We start from the raw sequence: 16,575 nt of genomic DNA, 5'->3' as shown, positions 1-16,575 counted from the left end.
ACCCAAGGATCGAACTCGCGACTCCGCGATTCCTAGATCTGCACTCTCTCTATTGAGCTAAATGAAATGTAGTGGGGGTGCTGGCGAGACTGTTTTTGTATGTTCAGAATATAAGTATTAAAAGTAGTCAAAACTACAGAAACTTTTTAAAACAAGTCACTTTATTTTTAACCAACGTTTCGGCTACATTAGCCTTCTTCGGGGTTCAAAATAAACATAACAAAGGAAGTGGCGTCAACGTCAAACGAAGTTGATGACGACAACGTCAAAATTAAACAAAGAGTTTGGCGTAAAAATCATAAACAGGGTCCCGTTTTATCATCGAGGTCGGTCGTAAGGCCGGTCGCATCGTAAGACAGATATTTAAGATTTTTTCTGCGACTACGGCTGAACCGTTTTATGAACACGGGCGTACGTCTTCGGTCGCAGCTAAGACTGTTTTCCGTCGTACGACCTAAAAAACAGTGATGCAGTCTGAAATGTAAACATCCGGGTCACGTGACTTATGTCAAAAATCGTCTGTATCTAATGACAAGATGTCCGCTACAAAAGTAAAAACAAGCAGAAAGAGTAACTGGCAAGTAAATGAAGTCAGCGTCCTTGTCGACGGATGCACAGACAATGTGTCTACCATTTATGGTAGGCACGGAGACACAAGTGAAAAGGAAAAGGGGCAGTTCTGGAGGGATATTTGTGAAAGGTTTATTTTTCATTTCGTATTTCCGCGTCGAAATATCTTTCTATATTTCTAAAGTACTGTGACTGATCCAATTGTTGACAAAGACATTCGTTAGCTGAACAAATTTTTTTTTTATTTAACGTCGCACCAGCACATGATAGGTCATATGGCGACTTTCCAGCTTTAATGGTGGAGGAAGACTCCAGTGCATCACACAAGCGGGCACCTGGGTAGAACCACCGACCTTCTGTAAGCCAGCTGGATGGCTTCTTCACATGAAGAATTCAACGCCCCGAGTGAGGCTCAAACCCACATCGATGAGGGGCAAGTGATTTGAAGTCAGCGACCTTAACCACTCGGCCACGGAGGCCCCTTAGCTGAACAAATGTTTTTATAATAGCGTCATACAGTATAGATATAATAACTGCCTTTTGACTGTCGCCGTCCCTTCACGTCTTAGAAGGATGACAACTTAAAAATATCGTATAATATACATACATGGATATCTATAATATATACTTGTTTGCGACCCAGAATTTCGGACAACCCAGAATTTGGCAGAAATTCGGACAGTCGTGTAAGTACATATCCTAAAATAAGTCATCCTGATAAGCCAAATGAGTAAGGCTACAATTATAAGGATTACAGTAGTGTTGTGCAAATAATTTCTTAATACAATGCAAGTTTAGGTTTAGCTAGTTTCGGATGGCCAGTCTTGGGCTTGTGTCGACACTCGCCCAATGAAATAGCCAGCCGGTGTCTCATTGAACCAAATAAGTCTGTAGGCTACCACATATGCTATCACATATGTATATATTTTTCATTCCTTTTAACTATCATGGTTTACCACAACATGCAAAAAATTTAAAATCAATAAATAGCTGCCTGCATGCTAATCTTCAAAAGACAAAGGTTCGAGATCTGAATCGAGAGAAGAGGCATACTGATTTCTTCATTTGCAAATGCTGTACTTTGTGTTTGTGAACACAAACACTGTTCAGATAGATCTACAAATGACTGATGAATTATAGAATTATGTAAGCAGTTATAATAAAAACAAACTTGAAAATGTCATGTATAATAAATACAAGACAAGACAAGACAAGATAGGTTTAATTTTAAGTCAACAAGGCATATAAGATATAACAAAACAACATAAGCTCTGACTGAGTTTTTAACTGACTACACTAGCTGACTTTTGTTTTTTTTTTACAATTAAACCAATAGTATTTTTATATTTTTGTAAGGTCAGATTTATAAGTAGATAAATACTAAGTTTGACCTTCAGTTTGTACCCAATGCACTCATTTAATATCGGACCTTTAATATTTTCTTCCAGAATTAACAGTATTGGAGGGTCAGACAGGTCGGTAGAGGAGGTGATGAAAAAATGGAAGGATTTGAAGGTATACTCTTTGAATTTCATTTCATGATCTAAAAATTGATGAGGAATTATAAAATACAGAAAATCTCTGCAGGGTCAGTCTTATTACAAAAGATCTATTTCTTTAGCTCTTTGTGCCTCATTTAATAATTTACTCAACTATATATAGTAACCATACAGTGGATCCCAGTTTAAACCCTCATCTAGAATTACAAGTTTCAACTTCCTGTGTGAAACTGATTCAGCTAACTGGGCTGGCAATAAAATATATGTTTTATATATTTTTGTTAACATTTATATTTCAAACATCATTACAATGTCTTATGTAGAGTCAGACAAAGAAGAAGGAGCAGATCAGGAGGAAGGAAATGGGGAAGACAGGTGGAGGTGGGGCAGTGAATTCATTGAGAGATTGGGAAGAGAAGGTATCAAAGATTGGTAACTTATAATTTTAAGAAGTGTTTCATTGAGGAATCCTTGAGGATGCTTATTTTTTCTTGTATTTTAATATTAATGATAATTGGAGAATAATATTCAAAAGCTAGAAACAAATCACCAACATTATTACAGTAGCTGAAAGGAGCTAAGGTACAATTATTGAGAAGCAAATTTGAAGTTTCTGTAGTCTTAACACCTTTTAAAGAATTTTATGATTGTACTCCATTCTTTCTGCTTATTTCCAGATAATATCAGTAATACCTTCTGCCGTAATAGATGGACTCAATGATGGACAGGACATTTTCAAAAAGAATGCTGAAGGTTGTAGCATTTGAACAGCTTTGAATTTTTTTTTCAAATAAAGGAATATAGATAACAAATCATATGTTGCAGTGTGTAAATTAAAAAACTCCTTTACTGGTAAAGGGTAAATTAACAAATGAGCCGCGCCATGAGAACAACAACATAGTGGCTTTGTGACCAGTATGGAGCCAGACCAGCCTGTGCATCTATGCAGTCTTGTCAGGCTCCGTGCTGTTTGCTAACAGTTTCTCTAAATTGCAATAGGCGTTAAAAGGGAATAGCATGGATCCTGACCAGACTGCGCGGATGCACATGCTGGTCTGTATACATGCTGATCGCAAATCCACTATGTTGGTTTTCTCATGGCGTGGCTCAAATATTTCATTTGGTATTTTGTTATTGTCTTGACAATTGTCATATAAAACAAACCCATCTTAATTAAAACAACTTTATAGGTGCAAGTTTGAAAGTACTAGAAAATAGAACTGCACTTAACCCCATCGGAGTATATTCAGCTGAAAACAGTTATTTCAAATTAACAGGAAGCATTTGCATTTACTTTTAATTTTATAGTATGAAATTAATTTACAGAGTATACAGATGGTTTAACTTGTGTTTGTGGTCACCAAGATTAAACATCTATTCATCTTTATCAATCGATGATACCGTTATTATGTTTTATGTCACTTTTTTAAGAAGCAAATTGTATAAGTTGCCACTTTTTAATCTTAATACAGGTTTAACTATAGATATACTCTTCATTTCTATTTAAGTTACATGCTGTAACTGTTTCATCTTTGCACTCATTCAACATACTTAAGAGGATTTCGTCTAATAATCAGAAAGCTGAATGAGAATTGCATTATATCACATGAGTTTGAAATTCTACCAATAAGAAAGACTTCATATATATGTAAAAGTATACACAACTTCAAAAAGGTTTCTTCGATATTTCAATTCCAAAGTTTAGACATTTAGTTAGCCTTCATTAGGGAATAAAATGTCTGCATACAGTAAAAACACAGGACATTATTAAGTGATGTATAAAGTGTTTATTTTGTATAAAGTGGGTATATATTATTTTCTTGATGACAGTCTTCCATGGTCTTATTGGCTGAGTTTCAAACTCCAGTATTATATTATATATTAAGAGACTGAAATAGACTGAATTATATATCTTTGTCTGTCATTCACTGTAAGAGTAAATATTTATTACCCACTATCAATAGGTGTCAAGGAAACACGTGTGCAACCAAGTACGAGTGAGACCGTTGTGCAGGTGGAGGGGGAGGAGACAGTGGTAATCCACCCAAGTACTATTCATGTACAGGTATCTATATAATGTTATCAAGGGCTGTCCTTTGATTGAGAAATGGCTAAAAGTTAAAAGTACATATTATTTAGTTCAGATGCATGCAAGCAGAAAAATGTCAGGTGGAAATGAAGTCCTTACGAAATCCCCCAAAATTCAGCTATGTTCACACTTTAGTTTGTCTGTTAAGGATTAGAAAGCAATGGTACAAAATGCCCAAGCAAAAGATGAATTATTTAAAGTTTTAAGGGCCCATTCAACATATGTGGCGTCTCATTCAAGAGACACAATTTCTTCTTTTACATGTCAGTGTTTATATATAGGTATAGCACCTATATATGAGACATTTTTCAGTATCTTGCAAATTGAGTTAACATGTCTGATAATAAAATTTGACGTCATAGCTTGTTAATGTAAAACTGTGGGAAATATAATTCCATCCCGAAAAAACTGATCTCTATGAAAGAGGATTCCATCTGATAAGGACCTAATATCATTCCATTTTCTTGGAATTCATGCAATAACTTAACAGTCTGTATCTTCCTAATGTCCTTTTTTGTAAAAGACACATCTGAATGAAAAATGCTTGTATTGCAGGTTGAAAGCAGAAAAGAAGTTGTAGATGAAGTGAGAGACAGCAAGAAGAGGAAAAGGTATTTTTACTTTTTAACAAACTATCAGTGACTTCGAGTGGTTTATCGTCTAATTTACCACAGTTAACTAATGAAGCATCTGAACTCTAAACCTTGGTAAATGAGAGGATAAATCACAAGAAGGCCTTGATTATTTTCATTCTGACATGCTCATTGACATACCTTAATAAATATTATGCTGGACTTTATTTTACTGCGGAGAAATGTAATATAGACGTCATGTGGCAATTTGACATCATAATTGATGTCATAATGTTCTCTTACGGGTCTGTGCATATGGACCTTGTATGTAAAATAGATAAAACTAGAGTTGTCACAGGAGTGACGAATTATACTCCCACAATATGACATTGTCACAGAACTAAGCGGTTTTTAGGCCGAACTTGCTTGACCTTTGACCTACTGACCACAAAATCATTAGAGGTCATCTGCTATTTATGATCAACCTCCCTATAAAGTTTCATGATCCTCCGCCCAAGCGTTCTCAAGTTATTGTCCATAACAGGTTTAAATGACCTTTGACCTTTTGAACTCAAAAGTCAATATGGGTCATCTGCTTGACATGACCAACCTCTAGATTAAGTTTCTTGATACTAGTCCCAAGCATTCTCAAGTTATTGTCCGAAAGCTGTTTAAAGAGGGACAAGTTCATTAATACATTACAGAAATTTAGCATGGTAAGGGTTAAGTAACAAATTTAATGTTTCTTTACATAAATTATCTTTGTTCTATAGCTGCATCATCAAAAAAGATATAAAAGAAACATAAAGACAACATTAAGTTAATTAAGATTAAACAGTTGAATATACATGAACAACCTTGAATCATATTCAACTTGATTAAAACAGCTGCACTGTAAGTATGAAAATAAAGAAATGTCCATTTACCTACTAACTCCATGTAAATCTGCCACTTCAGACAAGAAATCACCCTTGGCCAGGTATCTCAAACCAATAAGTACCTGAAAACAACCCTAATATTAATACTGGTAACAACCTTTGAGCAAAGTTGGTATTGAAATGCTTAATTCATGAAATGAGTATAATACGGTATATACAATTAAGGTACCATGAAATAACCAATCTTTTTTCAAAAATGTAAATAACTATAAAAAGCTTTAAGTTACAACATCGGGCAATGCTTGCTGCTGGCACTGTCTGAAGACATGGACTTTAACCAAGAATCTGTCATTTTAAGTCTTTGATTTAGTCCATATTACCAAAGAAGTATAAAAAATATTTATGTAACAGGCTGAAAATACTTCAGGCCTGACAAAGAATCGAACCCTGGACCTCTCACATCTATGGGGACACTACCATGTCACTATAAAAGCTAGCTGATTAGCAAGGAAGTATAAGTGCACCCTTATACTCTACCCTACTATATATGAGCCGCACCATGAGAAAACCAACATAGTGGTTTTGTGACCATCATGGATCCAGACCAGCCTGCGCCATCCATGCTGTTCGCTAACAGTTTCTCTAATTACAATAGGGTTTGAAAGCGAACAGCATGGATCCTGACCATACTGCGCGGATGCACAGGCTGGTCTGGATCCATGCTGGTCGTAAACGCACTATGTTGGTTTTCTCATGGCATGGCTCATATATGTACACATTTTTTATAGCTCTTATCACAAACATATTTCAGATGCAAATTTATAATAATAAATTATTATGTTCAAACCAATATGTATACGTATTAATGTAAGTTGCCATTTAAAACTGTGGTTGGCGGCTAATAAAGCTCTTCAGAATTTGTGTTGCCTCATACCTCTCACTATGTACCAGTCTTATATTTATCCCAAACTTTTATTAAATAAATATTACTTGACTCGACTTTAATTCTGCATTGCAATCAAATGACAATCATTACTTTTGGAAGCTGTGCCCCATGTCCACATTCAATTATGACAGGATAAAAGGCAGAACCTGACAACCTGCTTAGATATTGACTACTTTTTTTGTTTGTTTTGTTTTGTTTTTGTATTCTGTTCAGTTATTAAGTTAAACATGTAGAATGCACCACATGCAAGCGTAACATGTTGCTCAACATCTCAAAAGTTCAGACTTACAATATTTTTTCAGTGTGTCAGTGAAATTATCGACATACCGTATTAGTAAATTTAAGACATGGCTGAGTACGAATAAATTTGCCTACGTTATACACTGACTCACACACTTTCATTACAAACGAGTATAACATATCAGACGTACCTTGCATATAAAGAATTCCTAGCGTGCATCATATTTTTGATATTCACTGATTATCAAGTATCTGTGTATCTGTAAAGGTATCATGAAAACAGGAAATAATCCTGCAGGAGGATTATTTCCTGTTTTTCATGACAGGCTGCAGAGCGAAACTTTATAGTAGTGTCCCTTGAATCTTTAAATGGATAATTGCTAAATATAGAATCTAATCTACTACAGTAACTGTACGGGAAAATGTACGCAAATATCTATGGATTGACGAAGAATTTAATTATTCGCAGGTGTTTAATATACCTGAGTCAAAACGGGGATCGACTGCGACCTGCTTGTCACCCGCGTTAGATTTGGTCTAAGTCTTTCCTCCAGGAATCCTATAGCTTCTCTGGTAAGCCGATACCTTGCCAGAATGTCCACATCTCGCATTTCGTCCAAACTGGCCCTGGCACGAAAGACACGGGCAGCGCGGCGCCGACGCAAGGGTTGAGCTGCATGTATAGCCGCCATCTTTACGACTTTCCAGTCAACTTGAGACTACTCAGGACCAGTCGTAAAGTTAAGGCTCTTATTTGCGACGTCGTACCTGCGATCTTTTTGATAAAACGCGACGTTGACGTAAGAACGGCCTTACGTCCAAGCCTTAGCTAAGACAGGGCGTACGACCAATGATAAAACGGGACCCAGGATCATAGTATGTTCATCAGAGATACTAAAATGAGAAATGTCAACAACAACTAATTGTACACGGAAAAGCGATAGAATACAATTACTACCAAATAACATGCAAATCAGCTAATATATATATTAAGCTATAATCAACCCACACAAAAATCACTACACAAACAACTATTATATAGCAGTTCTATACTAATTCTTTACTGTTAAGTATATCATTATATTGAACAAATGAATAGCCTAGCGGTAGAGCGTCCGCTTCGAGTGCGGGAGGTCGTAGGCTCCATCCCCGGCCGCGTCATACCAAATACGTGAAAGATAGTACCAGTAGCTCCCTTGCTTGACGCTCAGCATTTAAAGGGAAACTGGCTTCTCTTCTCTCATACTTTCGTGGCGATGGATTCCATCAGGTATGAGGTGCCGAGAGTGATTAATATAAGTTGCAGAACATGCTTCACAATCGACCTTAAATAAATTGCGTAGTGTTACAAAAATAAACAAATGAAATAGCATTGTATGGTATACATTCCGTACACTATTAACTTTCAGTTTACAGTTAGTATTTTACTTATAATGGTATAATCAATCTGCATACTACAGTGCATTTTTGTCAATGATAGTATATTTCCAATTGAATATAACCGGGTAAAAACAAATACGTCAAACGTTTAATTTGTAAACAGTGTTCAGTTCATATATCATACTTTTGTTTGGTATATGACATGTCCTAAGGTTTCTTACAAACGGTTTTAGGATTAAAATCCAAATAAAATTTATTGTCTACAAAGCTTTCACATTGGTAAAAAAATCAACAACATTATACATGTATCGTGTTATCTACATGTAATGCAGAGGTTTGAAAAAGTCAAAATTATTTCAGAGATAACAACAGATGAAAGGGCCATCAATGTTCAGTATCTAAATGTACAACATTAATTGTGGTGAAACAAGGCAGTCTGAAAGACAGCTAAATACCCCGTTACAGTTATGGATAGTAAAAGGGTAAACATTTGACCTTGAGCTGTAACCTTGACCTTCAACTGACATGACCGACTCATAAATTCTGCAAATCATCTTGATGAGGTGATCATTTGACCAAAGTTTCATGAAAATCCTTCAAGAGGTTTTGGAGATACAGAGCTCATACCTTTGACCTTAGACATGGCTGACTCATGATTTTTTTTGATGTGGTAATCATTTGACCCAAGTTTAATGAAAATCCTTCAAGGGACTTAGGAGATACTGATTGGACACAAAATGGAAAGCTCAAACCTTTGTGATCTTGACCTTGAGCCGAAATGGCTGACTCATGAGTTCTGCACATCGTCTTAATATGGTGATCATATGACCTAGGTTTCATATGAATACTCCAAGGCGATTAGGAAATACAGTGCAGACACAAAATGGAAGGCTCAAACCTGTGACCTTGAGTTGTGATCTGGACCTTGAGCCTATATGGCTGACTCATTGGTTCTGCATAATGTCTTGATGAGATGATCATTTGACCCAAGTTTGTCGAAAATCCTTCAAAGGGTTTAGGAGATACAGAGCGGACATAAAATGGAAGGCTCAAAACTGTTACCCTAAGTTGTGTCCTTGACCTTGAGCCGGCAAGGTTGACTCATGAATTCTGCACATCCTCTTGATAAGGTAATCATTTGATCAAAGTTTTATAAAATTCCTTCAAGTGGTTTAGTAGATACAGAGCGGACACGAAATAGATTGCTAAAAGCTTTGACCTTGAGTTGTGACCTTGACCCTGAGTCAACATAGCTTACTCATTGGTTCTGCACATCGTCTTGATGAGGTGATTATTTGACCAAAGTTTCATGAAAATCCTTCAAGGGGTTTAGGAGATATGGAAAGGACATGAAAGTGTTACAGACGCACGGACGGACGTATGGAGACCATACCTATAACACCGCCCCACCCCCTCTCCCACCACTCGTGGCGGGGAATAATTAAAAGGCTGGCATTTTTATTTCACATTTTTATCTTTTTGTCTGTTTAAAAAAATGCTGATCAGTCTTTTTTTGGTGTTGTTTTGTATTTCTGTCAAATCTGAATGTAACAGAGAAATGATAAGAGTTTCGTGGGTACGAAATTTCATTCTTTTGGACCAAATAGTGTTTCGTGGACATAAACGTTCGTGGTTTTGAACCAAAAAGAGTTTCGTGGGAAGAAACTATTTTTGGTTTTGAACAGAATAGAGTTTTGTAGGAACAAAGTTTTGTAATTGTTTGACAAAACAGTTTTCGTGAGCTAATAATTTCGTGGTTTTGGACAGAATAGAGTTTCGTAGGAACAAAATTTTGTAATTATTTCACAAAATAGTTTTCGTGAGCTAATAATTTCGTGGTTTTGGACAGAATAGAGTTTCGTAGGAACAAAATTTTGTAATTATTTCACAAAATAGTTTTCGTGAGCTAATAATTTCGTGGTTTTGGACAGAATAGAGTTTCGTAGGAACAAAATTTTGTAATTATTTCACAAAATAGTTTTCGTGAGCTAATAATTTCGTGGTTTTGGACAGAATAGAGTTTCGTAGGAACAAAATTTTGTAATTATTTCACAAAATAGTTTTCGTGAGCTAATAATTTCGTGGTTTTGGACAGAATAGAGTTTTGTAGGAACAAAATTTTGTAATTATTTCACAAAATAGTTTTCGTGAGCTAATAATTTCGTGGTTTTGGACCAAAACAGCAACAGCTACTACAGTATTTTGTTGAGAACTGAATTCGTGGATTTTATCTACCAAACACAGAATGAGTGGGAATTTAATTCGTTTGTTGTTATATTTCATGGACGACGCAACCACGAAAAAACATGAAATTAAGGCCATCACATATATCAATCAATTCACATTATAATTACAAAACAAAACAATGCATATATACTGAAATTCCCTTACTAGCAGTGTGCAATAAAGGACATGCACATACACTAAAGCTACTAAACAAAAGAAAGCTAACCAGCCATTTGCATTGTTTTTCTCTTACAATTACTTTTTCTGAAATTAAGCATAATTTGCTTGGAACAATATGTTGTTAATAACGATTCAGTAAAACCAAGCTATGCTGCCATATAAGTCATTGATATTACAGTTTCGGGCCATTTTCAAACGTCATAAAAATACACTAAATCATCTAAAGTTCATAACTTAACGAAAATCAATATATCAGGGAAGAAATGGGTAGTGTTTTTACTCTATCGAAAAAGAAATACTTAGCATGCTTAGTACTTGTTACAATTTTAACCAATTTTCAGTAAAAAAAAAACAAAAAAAAAAACAATCCGCACTGCTGTATTCATAAAAAATTGTGCATACATAATTTGAATTGCGACAACTTTATGTGCATTTTTGTGCCTTTTTTAAACAAGAGGGCTAAGATGGCCCGAAGCCGCTCACCTAGTGATTTCATGGGGGTCTCCGTGGCCGAGTTGTTACGGTCGCTGACTTTAAATCACTTGCCCGTCATCGATATGGGTTCGAGCCTCACTCGGGGCTTTGAATTCCTCATGTGAGGAAGCCATCCAGCTGGCTTATGGTAGGTCGGTGGTTCTACCCAGGTGCCCGCCGTGATGAAAAATGCACGGAGGGGCACCTAGAGTCTTCCTCCAAATTTGAACAGGTGACCTAGTATTTGAACATAATTGACCAATATTCAAACTCCACCTAGATTTCATCCAGACAAACATTCTGATCATATTTCAAAAAGATCCGGTGTAAAATGCAGATTGGCAATGGTAATCATTCTGGCCAAAATTCATGAAGATCGATTGAAAAATACAGCCTCTACCGCATACACAAGGTTTTTCTTTGATTTGACCTAGTGACCTAGTTTCTGACCCCAGATTGCCCACAGATGACAAACTACAGGTAGACAGACAGACGCCGGACATAGAGCGATCACAAAAAGACGAAGCTAAAATTGTTCTTTATACATACGAAATACATTTCCTATAATTTCACTCTGAGGGCTCAAAGGTGTAAAAAGAAACTGCCGTCAACATTGTTATTGTTATTACATTCACACAGGTGGCTGTGTACGACAGCCTGAAAACTGAAATATTGTTTGTTGTTCATAATTCATCAATAAATGATCCTGATATTATACATATATATAAGTGTTGCTATCTGATATGAATATGCTGATTCCTGATAGAATGCGACAAAGAACTGAAAGACTTCTTACAAATTTCTCTGCCATAAGAATGCTCCCAAGTGAAATGGTCAGTCTTTCCCCAATCAGATTTGACCAATAGTCCACCCCCTCCGGTAAAGTTCCTTTTTTATTTCTTTTCGTTCACAAAATAAAAACGGAGAAAACTAAAAACAGTTGGTTTTCTCTCCCATTTTGTTTGTTCCCCTCATAACCCATCTCTAAGATTTTGAACACAAATATGGGAGAAAACTGACATGTTATTTTTTTTCTACCCTCTGCTTAGTTTTATTCCAGTTATTTTTTTCCCTTTCAAAAAATGGAGAAAAAACTAACCGCTTGTTTTTTACTCACCCTTGGTTAGTATCTTTACCTGTCTGTACACAAAAATTGGAGGACATAAAAAATCTCATATAACTAAGCTTAAAATCAGATCACTACCTAAATCATACTCAAATCGTATCTCTCCAGCATGAATACGTTTATGTTTATGCAAGTCTGAATTTTGAAGTTTATTTTTACATTGATGTCACACTCAAAAAGCTCATTACATTTACAAACGACATGTGTTCATATAATTAAGCTTGAGCTCCAATGGAATGCTTTCAATCAAATACAGAATTCATAAGGTTTCTCTTCAGCATAAATTGATCTAAGATCATGTAATGAATCTACTCTTTTGAAAGATGATTTATGTATGTTGCTCTGAAAGGCTCTTCACATGAACAGTCTCGGTGTGAATACTAATTATGTGTCTCTTTAAGTCAGAAGAGGTTTGAAAAGCTTTTTTGCATGTCTCACACTCAAAAGGCCGTTCTCCAGTGTGAATAAGTTTATGTCTACGCAAGTCCGCTGCTCTCTTGAACTTTTTGCTACACAAGTCACACTCGAACGGTCTATCATCCGAATGATGTTTCATATGGGCGTATAAGTTTCCTCTCCAATTAAATGATTTTTGACAAATAGAACATTTATAAACTTTCTCTGGAGAATGGGTATTTCTATGGTCATTCAATGTTTTAGCTCTTTTGAACGATTTCTTACAAATAACGCATTGATATGCTTTTACACTGGTATGAACAATTTCATGTTCTTTCAAATATACACGTTCACTGAATGCTTTTCCACAGATCTTGCATTCGTAAGACCGTTCTCCTGTATGAATATGTAAATGAACCCTTAAATTTTCTTTCGAGCGGAATTTTTTCCCACACACATTGCACTTAAATGGAAGCATTCCAGTATGAATCTTCCTATGTTGACGTAAATTGGCTGGATATCTGAAAGATTTTTTGCAAACTTCACATACGTAAGGGCGTTCTCCAGTATGAACGGACTGGTGATGTTTTAAATCTTTTGCACGGATAAAACTTTTCTTGCATACACTGCACTCTGACAAACCTAAACCTGTATGGAGACGCTGATGTCTGCGTAACGTACCAGACAGGCTGAATGTTTTTGAGCATATTTCACACTTGAAACGCTGTTGCTTTTCTGCACTTATATGTGATTTTAAGTCTTTTTCCTTACTAACTGTTTTCTTACACATGTCAGACCTGTGACAGTATTTTTCATTTGATGTTTTGCTGGAAGCCATTCCTGATTAAAATTGACAGCCAATACTTAGTTTCCAAATCAAATTACCAGATATGTCCGATCAAACCTTATTACCTATTTACATGTAGGTGCTATCTTCTATAAAACCAACTGTAGCTCAATAAATGTAATATGTAACAGTTTGTATCTAACTTTTGTTGCTAGCAGCAATTCATGTGATTTGGTTCAGTTCCAGTTAAGAATAAAAATAATACAAAAATCTTGCTGGATAGGCAACCTCTCTAGAAGCATGGATAGTTGACTGAAGACCAACCTTACATGGATAGAAAACTTATACCATCAAGCTCATGCAAAATGTCATATTTTTGCCCAGCATCCAGACTAGGCTAAAACTGCTGAAAACAATACTCATTTAAGTAAATCACCTAGCACTAAACACTAGTCTGGATACCAGTCTTGACCAGAAACCTGGATCACTAGCTTTGGGGTCAAATCTGCTTACCACTATGTCACTGAAACTTGAACACTAAAATTTTCACTTTGATTAGTATGGAGTCATGCATGTCATCACTGTGTTTCAAGGAAACCTAGCGTTCATCCACTGAGCTGGAACACTGACATTTCACTTTGATGAATGTGGAATCAAGCGTGCAGTCCCTGTATTTGGTAGTCTGGCATTTATAATTTATACACACTGAGCTGGAACATCACATCCAAATCTGTTTTTGTGTTACACTGTGACTTTAACAGTATTTTGACACTTTTCGTTACAGCTTTCCGTATTTATTCACTTTATCTTGAAGTTATGTCACGATACTTTTTTAACTGCTCCTGGCTACGATACAGGTATATACATTACAACTTTAAAGTTTTCTTCAAAGGAAGGACAGCAGTGCCAAATGTGATCCTCAGTTCACCAGTACCTAGAGATCAAATAAAGAAACGAAATTATCTTTACGTTTATATATCAATTATTGAAGTGAATATAACCTTCAACATAATGTTAATACAGTCTACAAATACCATATATATCAGGTTTTTTTGCGCATATCTTAAACTATATTTGCGTACCCCTAAATATCCTGTAAAATAGATCAGCAAACAACAGCTGTCACAGGAGACAGGGCGCTTGGCTATTTCGATGCTGGATAGTGAAACTGGGCACATCTGAGGAAACTGGATCTGTCACTGACTGGAGTGTTTAATGGAGTGTTTAATGACTCCAATGCTGGATGAAGATATTGCACAATAGCTTGAGACTGTGTCAAAAATATTAAGCAACAAGAGAGGTAAAGATAAAGTGTATCTAAATACCATGCAAGTATAATTCTAAGCAAAAAGGGGGCATAATTCACATATCAGTGCAAGAGTTAGATGATGTAGGTGATGATGTGGAACAACTACTTCAAGTCTGAATTAAATCCATTGCCTAATAACTGAGATATAGTAAAAATGCATCAAGATTAACAATAGATTCTGAGTAAAAAGGGGGCATAATTCAAGAAAAACTGGTCCAGAAATATGCACCATGGGTCATATGAGATGGGTGGTAAGGTAGAATAAGTATTTTAAGTTTGAATCAAATCCATTAGTCAGATATTTAGTGAAAGTGCACCAAATTTACCTGAAATTCTAAGTATAAAGGGGGGAATAAATCATGAAATATTGGTGCCAGAGTTATGACCCTTGTGCAATATGATGTGGGTGAGGATGAGGAACAACTATTTCAAGTTTGAAGCAAATCCATCAAGTAATAACAGAGATAAAATGAAAGTGCATCAACACTTAAACCTGAAATTTTAAATACAAAACGGGGATAAATCATAAAATACAGGTGTCACAGTTATGCCCCTTGTGGCAATTGATGGAGGTAGTGATGATGAACAATTATTTTAAGTTTGAAAAAAAAAACCTTGTGAAATAACACAGACACAATGAAAATGCATCAAAAATAATATCAAAGTGTAAATAACAAGGGGGCATAGTTCATGAGAAATTGGTGCCAGAGCTATACACCTTGTGTCATATGATGTGGGTAATGATGTGGAACAACTATTTTAAGTTTGAATCAAATCCACTAAGTATTAACTGAGATAAAGTGAAAGTTTAACCTAAAATTCTAAGTAAAAGGGGGAATAATTCATGAAAAATTGGTGCCAGAGTTATGCACCTTGTGTCATATGATGTGGGTGATAATGTGAAACAACTTAAGTTTGAATCAAATCCATTAAGTAGTAACTGAGATAAAGTGAAAGTGCTCTAAAAACTTTAACCTGAAATTCTAAGTAAGAAGGGGGAATAGTTCACGAACAATTGGTGCCAGAGTTATGTAACTTGCGCATATCATGTGGGTGATGATGTGGAACAACTATTTTAAGTTTGAATCAAATCCATTTATAACTTAGATAAAGTGAAAGTGCACCAAAACTTTAACCTGAAATTCTAAGTAAAAAGGGGGGGGGGATAGTTCATGAAATATTGATGCAAGAGTTTCGACCTTTGTGCCATAAGATGTGAGTGATGATAAGGAACAACTACTTTAAGTTTGAAGCAAGTCCATCAAGTAATAACGAAGATAATGAGAAAGTGCATCAAAACTTCAACCAAAGTGCGGACGGGGAAGGACGCCGACGCCAACGCCAGGTCGAGTAGGATAGCTCTCCATACTTTGTATAGTCTAGCTAAAATTGATACAAAAAAATTCAAGAGTTTCTGTTACCAGATTTTCTACTTTCGATTTGCTACCCGGCATTGTCATATAAATAGTACACATCGTATTATCCAGGTATCAAATCAATATCTATACAAATATCCGATAATTCAATAATACCATAATTGTAATTCGGGGGATGCTAAGTGTTTAACGCTTTCAATAAATCACAAATATTTAGTGACTGAATGAGCAAAGTTCAAAACTAAATACTTTGGCCTGATTGTATGCAAAGTTTAATATATTCGTAAATCGGTACATAGCATCATAAATCTTAGACAAAAAGAGTAATGTCACTTTGCCAGCAGTAGTAATGCGATAATTATAGCCGAGTATAACAAATACGCTAAAATCAGATTTGCTAAAATTAAATTAGTGCCATAATCGCGAAATTGGCGAAAAAATCCTGATAGATCTATACAGTAAACAATAACTATACAGTAGTTAAATATACATATTAGTGGTCAAGGTCACTTGATATATGGACTATT

At 35.7% G+C, this 16,575-nt stretch overlaps 2 protein-coding genes across 2 annotated transcripts; one reads left to right on the top strand and one right to left on the bottom strand.

Moving 5' to 3' along the window:
* Positions 1–315: 315 nt before the first annotated feature.
* LOC123566238 (uncharacterized) lies at positions 316–5,280 on the top strand. Its single transcript, XM_053531416.1, has 6 exons — positions 316–700; positions 2,019–2,085; positions 2,393–2,488; positions 2,747–2,822; positions 4,034–4,134; positions 4,714–5,280. Exons 1-6 carry the CDS (start codon positions 537–539, stop codon positions 4,798–4,800), a joined length of 591 nt encoding a protein of 196 aa, XP_053387391.1. The 5' UTR covers positions 316–536; the 3' UTR covers positions 4,801–5,280.
* Positions 5,281–11,657: 6,377 nt separating this feature from the next.
* On the bottom strand, positions 11,658–14,239 carry LOC123543255 (zinc finger protein 829-like). The gene has a single exon (XM_045329335.2). The coding sequence runs from the start codon at positions 13,412–13,414 to the stop codon at positions 12,509–12,511; it is 906 nt and encodes a 301-aa protein (XP_045185270.2). The 5' UTR covers positions 13,415–14,239; the 3' UTR covers positions 11,658–12,508.
* Between the last annotated feature and the right edge of the window lie 2,336 nt (positions 14,240–16,575).

Source organism: Mercenaria mercenaria, chromosome 19 (assembly GCF_021730395.1).
Source record: "Mercenaria mercenaria strain notata chromosome 19, MADL_Memer_1, whole genome shotgun sequence".
Lineage (NCBI taxonomy): Eukaryota > Metazoa > Mollusca > Bivalvia > Venerida > Veneridae > Mercenaria > Mercenaria mercenaria.
This window is presented reverse-complemented; position numbering and strand designations above follow the sequence as displayed.